The sequence below is a fragment of the Mytilus edulis genome, chromosome 5 (assembly GCF_963676685.1).
Source record: "Mytilus edulis chromosome 5, xbMytEdul2.2, whole genome shotgun sequence".
Classification (NCBI taxonomy): domain Eukaryota; kingdom Metazoa; phylum Mollusca; class Bivalvia; order Mytilida; family Mytilidae; genus Mytilus; species Mytilus edulis.
In genome coordinates, this window is record NC_092348.1 from 27,886,372 (window position 1) to 27,903,587 (window position 17,216).

At 30.5% G+C, this 17,216-nt stretch overlaps 2 protein-coding genes across 11 annotated transcripts in view; one reads left to right on the plus strand and one right to left on the minus strand.

The window, feature by feature from the left end:
• Positions 1-4,539, minus strand: part of LOC139523355 (AMP deaminase 2-like) — a 49,422-nt gene extending 44,883 nt beyond the window's left edge. For 6 of the 10 annotated variants that reach the window (XM_071317262.1, XM_071317263.1, XM_071317260.1 and 3 more), the window contains exons 1-2: positions 4,371-4,539; positions 2,892-3,114 (exon numbers count right to left, since the gene is read on the minus strand). In XM_071317262.1, coding sequence (XP_071173363.1) covers positions 2,892-3,114; positions 4,371-4,419 — 272 coding nt within the window. In that variant the 5' untranslated portion in view covers positions 4,420-4,539. Of the gene's footprint in view, positions 1-1,925; positions 1,962-2,891; positions 3,115-4,370 lie in introns of all 10 variants that reach the window. The other 4 variants (XM_071317257.1, XM_071317255.1, XM_071317253.1 and 1 more) reach the window with 1 other exon arrangement.
• Positions 4,540-4,733: 194 nt separating this feature from the next.
• Positions 4,734-13,809, plus strand: LOC139523356 (BAG family molecular chaperone regulator 1-like). The gene is made up of 7 exons (XM_071317264.1): positions 4,734-4,874; positions 5,392-5,523; positions 6,309-6,391; positions 6,661-6,774; positions 7,244-7,414; positions 8,620-8,675; positions 13,515-13,809. Exons 1-7 carry the CDS (start codon positions 4,832-4,834, stop codon positions 13,531-13,533), a joined length of 618 nt encoding a protein of 205 aa, XP_071173365.1. The 5' UTR covers positions 4,734-4,831; the 3' UTR covers positions 13,534-13,809.
• Positions 13,810-17,216: the final 3,407 nt, after the last annotated feature.

Below are 17,216 nucleotides of genomic sequence, written 5' to 3' on the forward strand. Positions count from 1 at the left end.
TAGATTTTGGAACGTAATGTGTCAATGGCAAAAAAAAATATTTGTAAAAAGTAAAAAGTTAAGTAAAAAGAATATTACTGAATAATAAAGATAAACCAATTAATAAAGCAAATGTGTTATGTTAAACATTTAAATTGTTATGCTTGCATCTGATTAATTTCATTAACTAAATAAGTGACTGCAAAAGATTCGCTATCTTTGTAAGTCTTTGTCAAAATTAACGGACTTTGGACTACAAGAATGGTTTTAGTATTAAGGATTACATGGTTCTGACTCCTCACTCTTTGCAAAAAGATTCAAAGAGGTGGGCAAGTTCCAACATTCAAATATTAAACTGTCAAAATCAAAACCTTAAGTTGACCTTTAGACAAATGTCCTTTTGTTTTTTGTGTCATTCGACTTTTAAAGAATTAAATTTGTTGCATTTTGAAGTCTATATTTTAGGAAAATTTTATACTTTTTTTTTAAAACTTTGATTAAAATATGCAGGAGAGTTTTCACAAAATACCTCAATAAACGAGAAACATGCGTTCTCTTGAACGCAAAAATTAAAACTAAAGCTAGTGTATGTTACACAGGTGAACTATGACGTAGGTGAGTACATCTCATGGATGTAATTTTTAATCACCTAGTTAATTGCGATGAGAACATGTTGTGAAAGCAAACATATTCTATATAATATAAATGTAATTTCATGGTAAGTATATTTAACCAAATTCATATAAAATCCAATCCACTGGCAAGTGGTCATTCAATGTCAAAACATTTAACCAGTACAGAAATAATTAGGACATAGATTAAGTGACTAACAAGTCTTAATGGTGTTTCTTCAATTTCAAGCAATGTTCAGTACATATAATTAAATATATGGAATAAGTTACTAATTAAATATATGGAATAAGTTACTAATTAAATATATGGAATAAGTTACTAAGTTCATGCAAATGGCAATTTACAATCAATGAACCATATTTGACTTGAATTTATGATTTCAAAAAGGATAAACTTTCATTCAATAGTGATTTTTGTAATTAGAAAAATCTGTCACTATAAAATTCAAGCAACTCCAAACATGAATAGTTTATAAAATGAACTTCTTTTCCTGTTACCATGGTTACATACAAAATATACATCAGGATTATGAATTAGTGTTAAATGTCTAGTGACAAATATCAAATGCATATAGGATGAGAAAATGTTAATGGGATATGAATATTGTACTAGAATGATACTTTGTCAGAGCCAAAATTTAAAGTTTAGTTTCACACAGTAACTTATCACAGGAAGATATATCATCCTACCTGTACACGTAGTTCTGTCTCTATGCTGACCAGTATTTGTTCTTACTCATAAATGCTGTGTGCTTACCCAAAGAGCCACAAGACCACTGAGGGGGTTGAATACATGTTTCAATTTGAAATTCTCATACACAAAAGATAAACAATGAGAACTTTATTAAATTATACTACATTGTAGTGCAATGCTCCCTTCCCAAATTACACATGTTTGTTCATAATTCTCCTCTGTTCACTAACTAATCAAGTTATAAGCAGCACATATTCAAAGCCTGTTAAAAATCTGAATGCAGTTTATCACAGTGAACACTCCCAATATGTAAATACAAATATTGTGTCTCAAAAAACAAATGTCCAGTTTTTCATGAAATTTTAATCATAAAAAAGTCCAAAGAAACAACGTTAAATTGCATTAATTTTCTACTTCATCAAAATAAATTTTTACATTTTCAAGAATTTTCACTGTGTTTCAGCATCCAGATGCATATATACATACGCTTACATGTACCATGAGATATATGTGTGCTTTACTTAACCTACATGTAACAATTAAAACTGAAACAAAAGAACATTACAATATTTTTAAAAACAATATTATCATGCACAACATGAACATTCCCTGAAACTCACTTTTCTTCAGCTATCTGCTCCAATGATCCTGTTGGTCTGAAAATAGTTATCTAATTGTGATAAAAAAATGAGATGAAACCTAAAAAAATGGTATTCTCTTATAAAAATATTTCTTGAGTCTAAAAAAACAACATGTTTCTGCTAACCTAACCTACTCTATATTTTCTATACAGTTTTTTTCTCACCAGGTTTTAACAAGCACATTGAAAATCTGAATGTTTCTAGAAAGTCGATGAAAGTAGTTCAAACTTTTTGAAATATATAACTACTTGTTTATCATGCTTATTACATGTATTAATCTCCTAATTTTTTCAACATGTCAGAAAAAACAGGGTACTTCTGAGTGAAAACAGAGGGGGGAAAAAACAACAATTTGAAAAACCAACAGTAAAAATAAAATTCAATTCAATGATAAATTATTTCTCACCTGTTCCAACTTATAAACAAATTGAAACAAAAAATCAAGGTATGATATATGTTAAACTATGGCTATGACCATGATGACCATGATGATATAATTATAGTGTTATAGAGGGAAAAATTCACACAATACAAATAATTAAAGATGAATGGTATTAAGCAAGGAATAAATTTTTTTGAAGCAATGAAATAAAAGATTAAAAAATTTCATAGACTTAAAACTCATTTGCCTGCATTTTCAAATTATGCCTTATGTTTTCCCATTTGAATGGTTTTACACAAGTCTAGTCATTTTTGGAGCCCTTTATAGCTTGCTGTTCGGTGTGAGCCAAGGCTCCATGTTCAAGACCGTACTTTGACCTACATGTATAATGGTTTACTTTTACAAATTGAATGAAAAAAAAACCTTGCAGAGATTATTTGTTCAAGTAAAAACACCATTTCAAACAACTGTTAGTAAAGTCAAAGTCAAACAATGCAACTTCATTCAGCACTCAGTGACTTTATATATATATATGACTACACAAGCTACATGTATATATTCACCTTGTACTCAGTTGTCTCTCAAAATAATTCTTGCTCTCATTTTCTTCTATTGGATATTCATCAATCTCATATGGTGCAGAGCTTTTATAATGAAGTTCTGGTCCATCTGTTTTTCTCCGTAGCATAGAATCAGCAATTTCTTGAAATTTATCATCTGTAGGGTTGTGGATATGTTTAGGGAATTTCAACTTAGCAGGTGCAAATGTAGGTGAAGTCAGTCCATCTGAAAACAAGTTAATATTTTTCTAAAAAATATTAATCGTATTAATCACATATTCTAATGCAACAACGTTTGTAACATTCATTTTGATTGGATAACGTCACTTTCTTACATGGCATCAATTGACAATTGATGCTATGGGACGTACGCGTATGCGCAGACGGCATTTGACCAATTTTAAATACATGTTTTAACGTTGTTTCCTGTCAGTTTCATTAGAATGGAGATAACATTATTGTATTTAAAGCTCTGATGGCATCAATTTGGGATTTGATGGTCGCAAAAACCCGTTTGCTGTCTCCGCTAACGCATCGCCAGTAAACTTAATTTGCGACCATCAAATCCCCAATTGATGCCGTCGGAGCTTAAAATACAATACAGTTATCTCCTAATTCTAATACACACAAGTTGACAACCATTTGTCATGTTTGTCAAAATATTGTTAACATAATCTACAATAAACATGATAAATTGTCAAACAAAAATTGTCAAAAATACCACTTATTAAATACAGTCAGACTGTCATACTTTTTACAGTTATTATGAATTGAACTATTGCATATATTGCATGCATTGTAATCAGTACATTTTGTTTCATAAAGGTGTTCTTTTCTTAACTTCAATTATCAAAAGAAATACATGTATAATGGATATATCTCTATATGCATTGCTGAATGTATTTTATTTAAAAGTATAAAACCAAAATTGTATTACTGCATCATATTTATCAATATGTTTGCTTGAAATAGGAATTAATAGATTCAATTTTCTTCCATTCTCTCGAGTCAATTGGTGCAGATTTCCAAAAAGCAATTATGGCAATAGGGTGTATTTATTCTGCTACACAATATATTATACACAATTTTTCAACATAATTATTTGGACTATTTTATATTATGACTTCAAAATTTGACAGGAACCTTTGTGAACTCCAAATACGGATAAGGTGTACAATGTTGTATACAAATTTGCCTTTAAAAAATTAATGTATTAAAAAAGATAATTTTAAGAGTACAATGGAGTAAGATCCTGAAATTTTTTTATGATCAAGTATTAAAGAATTTAAGATTGGTTTGTATATATGGTTAGCTATTAATTTATGAGTATGTACATTCTACACCCCAGTTTCACTGTAAGAACATTTTTGATGCAAACTACCCTGATCCATAACATGCAGAAATCATTCACATTATATATAAATATAAGGATGCAGACGTTTGACCCTAGTGAACTTGATGAAATCAATTTTACATATTTACCTGCAGCGGCTGGCCTTTTCTTTATGTCATTTGGTACGTTTCCGTTCATTTCGAGTAGTTTTTATCCTAATACACAAATCATAAATTGTTTGAATATAACAATTGCATCTGACAGCAGCAGTTTCGCCAAATTACTTTTACGTATCAAGATTCAGTAAACATTAGAGATCTCGTCCAAGGGACATAACTGATCTAGAAGGCCAAGAATATGTATTTTTTTCCTTTGTTATCTTGAAAGCGAGTATTGAAAATTGACTAAAATCACAGTGTAGTTTGCCATGTTACATATATGAAACATTATTGACATAAAATAAACAAACGTAGATGTAATCAATATTTTTTAGCTTGATAACAGTGTTCGGATTTTACTCCTGTCTCCTCCCTTGACCTGTGGTTTAGAATTTATTTATGAATGTTGACATTGGCAATCAAATTTATTCTTGGAAAACACAACTATCAACATGACAGACCAAAGACACCGCATAAAATTAAATATCAAACATGGTTTTTATCAAATATATTTGTCCATTCTAAAAAAAATGCATTTTACCTGTGTGAAACGGGGACAAAACAAAACATATGATATTGTTTGTTATTTTCAACCAAAACATGCTACATTGTACTCACTGGGCCTACAAATAACTGCTTTTTTCAGTGTCTGTTCACGCATTTTTATATTCACCTACATCATTGATCATCATTGTACATTTATATGAGATGAAAGCTGTGGGTTGTTTATTGTACTGATCGAGGGACGGACAAAAATTTGTCAGTGGAAAATCTAACTCTTACACTGTTGTGTATAATTTTCAGACATATATACGTCTGAACCAGTGACAACTCTACAACAGATTTATCCATCGGATCACCAGCAGTGATATATATTATGATTTTTATATGAAAACTACAAGATATTTAAATTATTTTTTTTAAGATACAAAGAAATTGTTGCTGAAACGAACAGCATGTTTTAAGTTCAAGTTTTATTCTTGTTTATACAACACATCTTGCTTCTTTACAGGTTCAGTCCGACACAGCATTATTTTAGAATTACCATCCAATTCCTATGAGGTATTGAAAGTCCAACATTTGATGGACAAAATGGTGGAGATGTTTGGAATACCTCTTGAATGTCAGAAAATTGTTCATAAAGGTAAACATGGTAAAATGAACAAAGTTATAAATATGATAATGTAGGGATAATTAGTTGTAAGAAACAAAATTTTCATGTCATCTCCTGCAGAAATAACAGAGGAAACATAAAAATAAACAGTTAGAAGTATGATTAAAACATTTGTTGGCCAAATACTGATTGAACATTCTTGAACTCATGTGCTTAAAGATCCTTTGAAATTGATCATATTAATTGAATTAACTCTGTATGTATTGCCCTTAATAGGAGATTCCAGTTAGAAAAAGACAGAAATAATTTTCTTTAAAGTATTAAATCAGTTTTTAAGACTGATGGTTGATTTTATGTAGACCTTGTTACTCCAGATAAATGTTTTAAACAATGTCTGAAAGTTGTATATTTACTGAGTTATATCCCCTTATAATCCATCATGGTGTCTAGAAATATAACTAATAAGCGTTGACCAATTCAATTTTGTTCAGTAATAGTATTCAAGACTGATATACATTTGAGAACAAATTATAAATTTATGTGAGGGATAAAATAGTTTTTGAGAGAAAAAAATGTAAAAATTCTTTCATATAAATAATAATGATATGGGAGCATCTTTAAAAATTTTGAGTATTATCTTCTGTTGTTGTGGAGTCAAATCAAAACAAAAATGAGCACTACCATAGCACATTTTCAGGGATCAATATTGTTCGACAGTTTCATAATTTTTTTCTCAAACTATCTGAGAAATACTTATAAAAGTTGATTGTCAAATCTCATAATGAATTATGAATAAATTAAGATATGAATTTCAGGAAAGACTTTAAAGGATCCCGGTGATATATTGAGTGAAATAGGTGTCAGGGATGGTGCGACAATAATGTTATTGGGGAAGAAGGTATATTTTAAATTGCAAAGTTATAAAAAAAAAAATAGTATCAATTTTTTTTTTAAATTTACAAGAAAGTTATAAGCATGGTAAAAAATTACAATTAGGAAATGTTATCAATGAGCAGTTCATTAATTTACTAAACTATTCCGAATCAGTGCATACAGGAAGAGAGTTTATGATAATCAGAACAGATGTTTTTAAAACTTCTTTAGAATTCTCAGATATATTCAAATAATATTTTGAAATAGGATTTGTTTTCCACACTTTATTTATAGCCAGATCCTATCGAGGACAAAGAAATGAAGAAGTTATCAGATATAGAAAAAGATGTAGAGAAAAATGAAAAGAGATTGAGTGATATCACATATGAATTAGATGGTATTCATAGAGTAAGTAAAATATTGAAATACTTTACCACCACTTTATAGACAATAAATCACAACAATCACATCGAATACTTGATTTTCTTCTTTGACATTCACCATTAAAGACAGGAAGGGATGACAGACATACACACCTAAAATTATAGTAGTCTTTTGTTAAACTTTCAGCTTCATTCCGATTTTGATAAAACTGGAACGTATTTCATATTCAATTTAAATTTAATTGTTTTAAAAAAATATATGAGTTACTTCCCTTAGCCTTAACATTCTCTTATTGATATTATAGATTGACTTGGCAAATTCAGCAGTCAAGAAAATTGAAACACTGTGTTTTATGCAAACATACCACATGATGCTTTTTTAATTTGATGTGTACTCTTTTTTTTTTTTTGTCTTTTTTGTAAAAAGTTTTAAATATTTGAATGAGAAAAAAAAATGTTCTGAAAATTAAAATTATTCTAAATTTTAATTTCAGGGTTATATAAATGATGATTTGAAGTTACCAGCCTTAAACCAATTAAAGAAAAAACTAGGAGGAACTTCAGAAATATTTATGAAACAATTATTATCTTTAGATGCCTTAAGTTTTGAGGAGAGTAATAAAGGAGGAAGAGGGAAAAGAAAAACTATAGTAAACAGAATACAGGTAATTATATAAACATTTGATTACATTTTAAATGTGATTATCAAGCCTCGATAAATGTATATAAATATTCTCATTTGTAAATTCGGTAGTTAATTGTCACCGATATATTTCAAAACTGCAATTATACTTTAAAATTGAGAATGGAAATGGGGAATATGCCAAAGAGACAACAACCCGACCATAGAAAAAAACAACAGCAGAAGGTCACCAACAGGTCTTCAATGTAGCGAGAAATTCCCGCACCCGGAGGCGTCCTTCAGCTGGCCCCTAAACAAATATATGCTAGTTCAGTGATAATGAACGCCATACTAATTTCCAAATTGTACACAAGAAACTAAAATTAAAACTAATACAAGACTAACAAAGGCCAGAGGCTTCTGACTTGGGACAGGCGCAAAAATGCGGCGGGGTTAAACATGTTTGTAAGATCTCAACCCTCCCCCTATACCTCTAGCCAATGTAGAAAAGTAAACTCATAACAATACGCACATTAAAATTCATTTCAAGAGAAGTCCGAGTCTGATGTCAGAAGATGTAACCAAAGAAAATAAACAAAATGACAATAATACATAAATAACAACAGACTACTAGCAGTTAACTGACATGCCAGCTCCAGACTTCAATTAAACTGACTGAAAGATTATGATTTCATCATATGAACATCAGGCACAATCCTTCCCGTTAGGGGTTTAGTATCATACCATCATAACATATATGAGAAGATCATAACCCGTGTCATGCCAACAACTGGTTTTTGAATAAATGTGTTTAGTTCCGATGCAAAGACCCTATAAGTGAATCAATATTAACGCCAAAATATGCAATCTTTAATGACCTGACAACAGTATCGTAACTATATACCTTCTTAATAAGTCTATTCAAAGGTTTTGTTAGTTTTTGAGGTGAATATTTGCATGCTGATCTTTTTACATACAATATAATACACGTATTTGATCAGGGTGACCCATTGTGTGTCATTTCCATTGTGTAGAATAAGGGGGTGTTAGAGGCATGTTTTACTTTATTGTTCAGGCATGCAATTGGCGAACAGATGGTATTTTGAAAATATCTTGATAATTGCAAGATAAAATTTTATCGTATTTTTTTGTGTGTATTTCAACAATTATTTCTAACTTTGAAATTATACAAACATGTTTTACAGTTTATTGTGTTTTAGTACCTTTTTAATATTGTTGATTTTGCAGGTTTTGTTAGACAGATGTGATGGACTGATGTCAGGATTAAATGACCAGATAGCAAGGTTGTCTATATGAAATGCACCTTAGTTACAGTATACCTCACCTTTTGTTTGCACTGCACAGATTTTTACACTCAAACACTCAAATTATATAGAATGTTTATTTGTGCTTTGAATTGTGTGTTTGTGTATTTGAGAACTTTTTGCAACTTATTTCTTTGTTTGAAATTGCACATTTTATATTACTTTATTAAACAATACTATTTTTGCTCTTTAATTTAAAGACCCCCTGTGAGCTATTGCCATCATTTTCCATCCATTGTTTTCCCCTGCATGATGCTGTAGGTATTACATATAAATATTGAGCATGCATCTGTGCGTTTGTCCACTCACGATAGCATTCTCAATCTCATGTGTACAATTCTGGTCGGATTTTTATAAAACTTATATCAGTGGTCAAAATTAGCATAAAACTTATATCGGTGGTCAATATTAGCATCAAACTTATATCAGTGTTCAATATTAGCATCAAACTTGTATCAGTGTTCAATATTAGCATCAAACTTATATCAGTGGTCAATATTAGCATCAAACTTATATCAGTGTTCAATATTAGCATCAAACTTATATCAGTGTTCAATATAAGCAGTGTCTTTGGATAAATAAAAGAATGAGTGCTTACCAACTAGTTATGTCCCTTTGAATTATCAATCATATTAAAAGTTGCATTTTAAGTGCTCTCAAATGTACAATATATTTTTACATCATAAAATATTTCATTAAAATATTTATTAAAAGGTTAAAAGAACTAAAACCATTTTTTTTAATTTATTACCCTTAGAGAGATAAACTATGTGCAATGTGGGGGACATTGGAACTCTCTTCCTTTTTTATCTGTATCTTGCTTGCAACGATAGAAAACATAAACTATTTGTTATTTCAGAAGGTAGAAGACCTGAATGCATCATGCCTTGTATATTGATACCTTATGTTACAAAGTTTCCAGTTGTCATATCTCCATCAAATTGTCCTTTACCTCATTTTCACTTTCTGAGGTCAGGATTAGATGAACCTGCCATTTGGACATGTACACTTTACAATCATTCCATACACCAAATATAGTTGACCTAATGCTTATTCTGAGATAATGTGGATTTCACCATGAAACTTAAACCTAGATTACTGACCGATGCAATGAGGTTGAGATCGGGTGACCTTTACCTGACAGACATTACTAATTTTTACTAATTACTCATTTTAAGTGGTAATTTCACTTGACAATATTTTTTTCAAGCATTCATTTAACCTTGAAAAGGAGGTAAAGGACAATGGAGATATGACAACTGGAAACTTTGTAACATAACAATTTCATGGTTTTCGTAGGTAAAGGCGAACCTTGAATTCAAATGTTCAACGAATAACATATTTTCAATAGCCTTTATATACGGACATGGGCAAAACCACGAAATCAAATATCCACAGATATGCAGGTTTTTAGAAATCCACAAAAATTGATATCCACGAAAAAATAAATGAATCCACAGTAGTTGGGTTACTGCATCATTTATCTTAAATCTCCTCTTTTTCTTCTGTATTACTTCAAAATTAAAAAAAATATTGGCTGTTTCATTGAAATCTGATGCATTTCTAAAAACATAATCAAATAAGTCTTTTATAGGAGTTTTTCATCTTGACATGTGTTGTTCTCTTTTAATTAACTCCTGCAGATGTGTAAAATATTTCCTTAACAATAGAATGTGATTAAAATGTTCAGCTGATATTTACAGAGTTATCTCCCTGTAGTGTTATGTACCACCTTAAATTAATTCTTTTGCTGATTTACTACAGATAGTTCACATTCATAAAAACACATAAATTATGATAACATTTTTTAAAACTGTTGCAGCAAAAAAGTGTCATTTCAGATGCATCAATTCTCTCTAAAAATGAACTTCATCAAGAAAACAAAAGAATAGTAAAACATGAGCAAACTGTGCAAAATTTTATTGACAACAGCATTTCTACAATCAACAAAAGCATTGACATAAATATTTTGAATGTGACTTCTGTGTCTAAATTTAGCATAGTGTCCAGATTTTTGCATCAGAATTATGTTCCTTGCTTGTGAAATTGGCATAAATTTTAATTTTTTTCTGCATTCAGATAAAAACTTGTTGATGTATTGTTGATTTCAGTGGATGAAATAATCATTTACATTCAAATTTTAACTCAGAGAATACATCATAGATTCAATGACTCAGAGTGCCCTGAATTATATTTGTACTTTATAACTTACTAGAACACACCCGCGAAATCGCGGGCATTCAGAGCGGAATTAAAAGTATGTAAAGTGTTGTTAGAGGTTTTATACCTCCTCCTTCATTTCCAAAATTCCCAATTTTTGGTTTTCTATCAATTTCAATATGAACATACATTTAGTATGTTATGAACATTTAAGTATGGAGCCTGTAGTTCAGTGGTTGTCGTTTGTTTGTGTGTTACATATTTGTTTTTCGTTCCTTTTTTGTACATAAATAAGGCCGCTAGTTTTCTCGTTTGAATTTTTTTACATCGTCATTTCGGGGCCTTTTAAAGCTGAGTATGCGGTATGGGCTTTGCTCGTTGTTGAAGGCCGTACGGTGACCTATAGTCGTAAATTTCTGCGTCATTTTGGTCTCTTGTGGAGAGTTGTCTCAACATGGCAATCATACCACATCTTTTTTTTTTTGTAATCAATGAATTTTGTAAAACATTTAATGAATGGAGAATTTCAGAAAAGGTATCAAAAGTTCACATGAATAATTTTAGCGCTTATCTGTATATTACTATATAAATAAAGTGTATTTACTTTCAATTCTTAGTTTAGTAATCGATCCATGGTGGTCAATTGACATAGTATACAGACCCTTTCCATTTAATAAATTCTGAACAGAATTAAAATACACTTTATTCGTACTATTTGTTTGTTCAAAGTATACAGAAAAACGCAAACCGGAAGTATAATCTGACTTAAAATTTCGTCCAATGACGGGACAATATCCGGATGCCTTTTTTTCTCGTTTTTCTCCCAAAATAACTCAATCTGAATAATCATATGAATGGATGACAAATGCGACTATGCACTGTACCTATAGGACACAGAGGCGTGTTGATTAATTTATTGTGGAAAGAAGAGAAGCGACACCAAAAATGAGGTCTTCTGGTTTAATAGTATAGATTGATAAAAATTGATTTATATGTAAACATGTGAAAGAGTAAAAAAATTAGAAATCACAATAAATCATGAATAGGTGAGTATATCAAATTAGATGATGTTTTGTTTTTATAATGGGGACTAAGAATTTTGTCAGTTTTTTGTTTGAATTAACCATGCAGAGAAGACTGATTGAGTAGTAAATTAAAGTTTTTTTTTTGTGATATTATTTTTATTTAACTTTTATTTTTTTGTTTTTCAACCTGTCTACTTACACTACATTAGGTATAATATTTTCATCTAACAGTTGTTTACCATGTTTACTTGTAGATTTTGCTTGTTCTCATAATTATCTAACCATGACAGTGGTATTATTTTGTCATACTAGTATACTAATTTGCTTATTGTGCAGAAAAATATAACTTGATAAACTTCAACATTACTTGGGATCGTGAGTGTTAAATTGCTGTGACATAACTATACACAATAAAAAAAGTATTCCCATGGACACTTATACTAATAATACATATAAAAAACAAAAAAACATTTAACCACTCAAATAAGCACATTAATCTTAATTGTGTTTTTGTTGCTTGCAAAAAAGCCTTGAAAGTAAAGAATTATCATGCTTTTAAGTAATGAATGTCATCATTAATTTATTTTGCCAGTTCAAGGATACTTTTCATAAATAAAATTCATTACTTTCCGTTTTACCAATACTTATAAAAATATGACATACAATGTTGGAAATATTTTGCCCATAATGACCATTCTTTAAATTTTAACTGAAAAATTAAATGTATGTGCATAAGTTTAGAATGAGGCCCATGAAAGATTTATGTAAAGCACTTGTCAGTAATCCTGTTTTAAGGGCATACAATACATTTACAAGGGAGGTAATAGCGTTGCTAACGTAAATTATTATTTTCGCGACGTCAAATGGTGACTTATCATTTTTAATTTTTTAATTGATTTAACTTGGAAACGAGTTCATGGACCCGCTGTTTTTTAAAATGACATTTGGTTTGATTACATAAGAAGATTATATGTATCATTTTTCATGAAAACGTAAATAGTGCAATTTTTTTAAATTTGATTAATATACAGCAAAATCTGCCGGTTTTTTTTACATTCGATAAATTTGAGTTATTTGTAAAAATAAAATGTACAAATTTATACAATATTTATATAATACATAAACTACAAATAATTTAACAAAAAACAGCTCGTGTTTATCTTTTAAAACAAAAAAGTTATGTATTTCTATCGAAAGGAAAAATATATCCACATGAAATCCCTATATTGAGGAAATATCTAAAATTTGAACCTCAATTTACGCAAAAAGTAGCACATGAAGGTATATTTTTTATTACATATTTGATTGAATCAGGTAAAAAATAGCCTACATGCAAATTTTCATCAAAATGTCAATATGGGATCAAAAGTGTATGCATCCTATGCCTTAATAGAATTTATTATTGGATTTGTGATTTTGAAAAATGATAGCATGTCATTTGTATAATATAAGATATAAACAAAGTTTCAAATTTTTTTATTTTTGTGATGTATAAACTTTTGTGTTTGAAACTATGTTAAAATTCAGACATCCAATTTTTTTTTTACAAACCAAATAATTTGTTTGGAAAGTTCATATTGTTGTGCGTTTTTTATAAAAAAAAGTGCTGAATATACATTTTTTGTTTACACAGGGAACAAGAACAGTCATGACCAAAGTAAAGAAGTACAAAAGACATTTAGTGGTTTCAGGGTTTCAAAATAAATGTAGCATTTAACAGTGTAAAGTCTTCAGCATTTTCATGTAGAAATCTCAAATATTTTCTTTATAAGAAACTTACAATGCTAGTTTCCTTACTGTGTCTAATTCTGGTAGATGTCATTAGGAAAACTTTGAATGATGTTGTTTTATGTTGTCAAGATACACAGAACTATCATGCATCTATATGTTACACAGATTTGAAAAAATGAATAAAACATAAAACTTGAGAGTGTTATATTTTTCGTGTGTACCAGTTGTACAACACAACGGGTGCCACATGTGGAGCAAGATCTGCTTACCCTTCCGGAGCACCTGAGATCACCCCTAGTTTTTGGTGGGGTTTGTGTTGTTTATTTTGGTTTTCTATGTCGTGTCATGTGTACTATTGTTTGTCTTTTTGTCCTTTTCATTTAGCTATGGCGTTGTCAGTTTATTTTTGATTAATGAGTTTCACTGTCCCTCTGGTATCTTTTGTCCCTATTTTGAACAATTTAGACCAAGTTTTATATAAGAGGATAACTGAAATAAGTCAGTGCCCTCTAGCAGCCTATAACCTGTTGATGTTGATTTAGCAATCAGGTAAATAATAGGAAGGATAAATTTTAGGCAGTATGCTAATGACTTTAACCAGTTTTTGTGTACCCTGTTATAAGCATGGTATCATTAATAAGTTTTGTCATATTGGATATATCTCACTACAGCTTCTTTAACTGAATCAGCAACATTGGTTGAACAATTATATTCTGCACTATAGGGGTTTTACACTGCTGCATAAAAAATGTGGCAAAATCATATGCATTAAAATGTAGGTGTGCCTATTAGATGGCAGCTTTAACTAATCATATATATAAAGCTTCATATTTAGAAGATGGAAAAGCTACACAGCCAGTTTTACAAGGACATCATTTGTCTGCCTGTCCCAAGTCGGGAGCCTCTGGCCTTTGTTAATCTTGTATGATTTTTAATTTTAGTTTCTTTTATATATTTTGGAGTTCAGTGTGAAAATCCATTATCACTGAACTAGTACACATTTTTGTTTAGGGGCCAGCTGAAGCACGCGTCTAGGTGCGTGATTTCTCACTGTATTGAAGACCCGTTGGTGGCCTTAGGCTGTTTGCTGCTCTTTGTCTCTTTGACACATTCCACATTTGCATTCTCATTTTTATTATGCATTTATAGGCTCATTGTCTGAAGTTTCTTGCTGGCATATTTAAGTTGACCATTACCTGATAAATATTTGAGTTTGAGAAAACATGTAAAGGGGAGTGTCAACATTTACAAACCAAACCCTACCACATTTTTGTCAATCCTGCAACTTTTGTTACAGAAACCTCGGCAAAGAGATAGATGGAAGGACTGTAAAGTGTACATGTCTGACTGGCAGGTGTCATCTGACCTTGACCTCATTTTCATGGTTCAGTGGTTATAGTTAAGTTTCTGTGTTTTGGTCTGGTTTTCTTATACTATATGCAATAGGTCTACTATATTTGGTGTATGGAATGATTGTAAGGTGTACATGTCTAGCTGACTGGAGTCATCTGATCTTGACCTCATTTTCATGGTTCAGTGGTCAAAGTTAAGTTTTGGTCTATTTTTTTAATACTACAATAAGTCAACAATGTTTGGTGTTTGGAAATATTTTATGATCTATATGTCAGTAGCACAGGTTTTATTTGACCTTGACCTCATTTTCACAGTTCACTGCTAAGTGTTAAGTATTTGTGTTTTGGTCTGTTTTTCTTAATTTATAAGCAATAGGTCAACTTTATTTGTTATATGGAAGAATTGTTAGCTGTACATGTCTGCCTGGCATGGTTCATCTGACCTTGACCTCATTTTCATAGTTCATTGATCAATGTTTTGTTTTTTTGGTTAATGTTGAGTTTATGTGACAGTTGTAATAAAGCTTTATATTTAGGACTATCAACATAATATCAAAGATAAGTAAAGAAGGCGAGACATTCCAGTGTGTGCACTCTTGTTAATAACATGTTCCAAGTCAGGAGCCAATAATATAGTCGTTGTTGTTGATTGTTGCTTTTTATGTTTTTTAACATTATTTGATCAGCATAAATCTGGTTCTTGGTTTTTATCTGGCAGCAACAATGTAATTTATCTGTTTAACTTTAAAGCTGAAAATTTCAGAAGTTATAAGACCTGGATGCTTCATAACATGAATGCAGATACATTATGTTACAAAGTGTTTGTCTGTCATTTGTCCATTGTCCTCAATATAAAACAGAAATGTGGTATGACTGCCAATAAAACAACTTTCCACAAGAGAGCAAATGTCACAGAAATACACAAATATATAATAGGTCACTGTACAGCCTTCAACCATGAGCAAAGCCCATAATGCATAGTCCTTTATAAAAGGCCTTGAAATGACAAATGTAAAACAATTCAAACGAGAAAACTTAAGGCCTAATTTATGTACAAACAAGAATGTGTCCAAAGTACATGGATGCCCCACTCACACTATCATTATCCATGTTCAATGGACCGTAAAATTGGGTAAAAAATCTTATTTGGCATTAAAATTAGAAAGATCATACCATAGGGAACATGTGTACTAAGTTTCAAGTTGATTGGACTTCAACTTCATCAAAAACTACCTTGAACAAAATCTTTAACCTGAAGCGGGACGAAGGAACGCACAGACAAATGAACAAACGGATGGACGCACAGACCAGAAAACATAATGCCCCTCTACTATCATAGGTGGGGCATAAATATGAACACAAAACAAATATGTAACACATCATCTTAATTACAGGCTCATGACTTGGAACAGGCACATACATACAGAATTAAACTCATTTTCATACTTCAACAACTGCTTGATTTTTTGATTTTTTTGTCACTTATTATGAGTAATAAGATAACTCTATATTTGGTGTATGACAAATTTGCAAGGAATGTCAGGCAGGGTTAACCTAACCTCCACCTCATTTCTTAGATAAGTGATCAAAATTATGTTCACATGGTCAAGTCCCAGGTAATAGGTACCAGCAACAGGTAAACTATACTTCATGTATGGAATGATTGTAACATGTACTTGCTTGACTGGCAGGTTTCATCTGACCTTGACCTCATTTTCATTGTTCATTAAATAATGACAAGTTTTCATAGAACTTTATGTTAGTTTTTTAGATCTTGTAAACAATAGGTCAACTAAATGACGTTCGAACAAAAAGCTACGGTGAGAGGCGTTTTGACAAGGCTGCACCTACACTCTGGAACAATTTGCCATTGTCTTTACGGAGTGTAAATTCTTTAGATGGTTTTAAAAAAGCAACTCAAGACTCATTTATTTCGGACTGCTTTTAAGGATTTCTTGTTGATTTTATATACTTTTAATTGACTGCATTAGTTTTAGACAGTTTTGTATATTTTAGGGTACATACATTTTTCATTTCTTTTATTTCTGTTTTTTTCTTTTTTAAGTATCTTATAAATTTTTATATGCTTGTTTGATTCTTTTAAGATAGTGCTTTGTAATCTATGATTTATGTATTTTTGTATTTATATATTTTTAAATGTGAAGCGCTTAGAGTAATTTTTGTTATTATATAATGCGCTCTATAAATATTGTATTTATAACTATACTGAGCCAAAAATGTTTAGCAACACT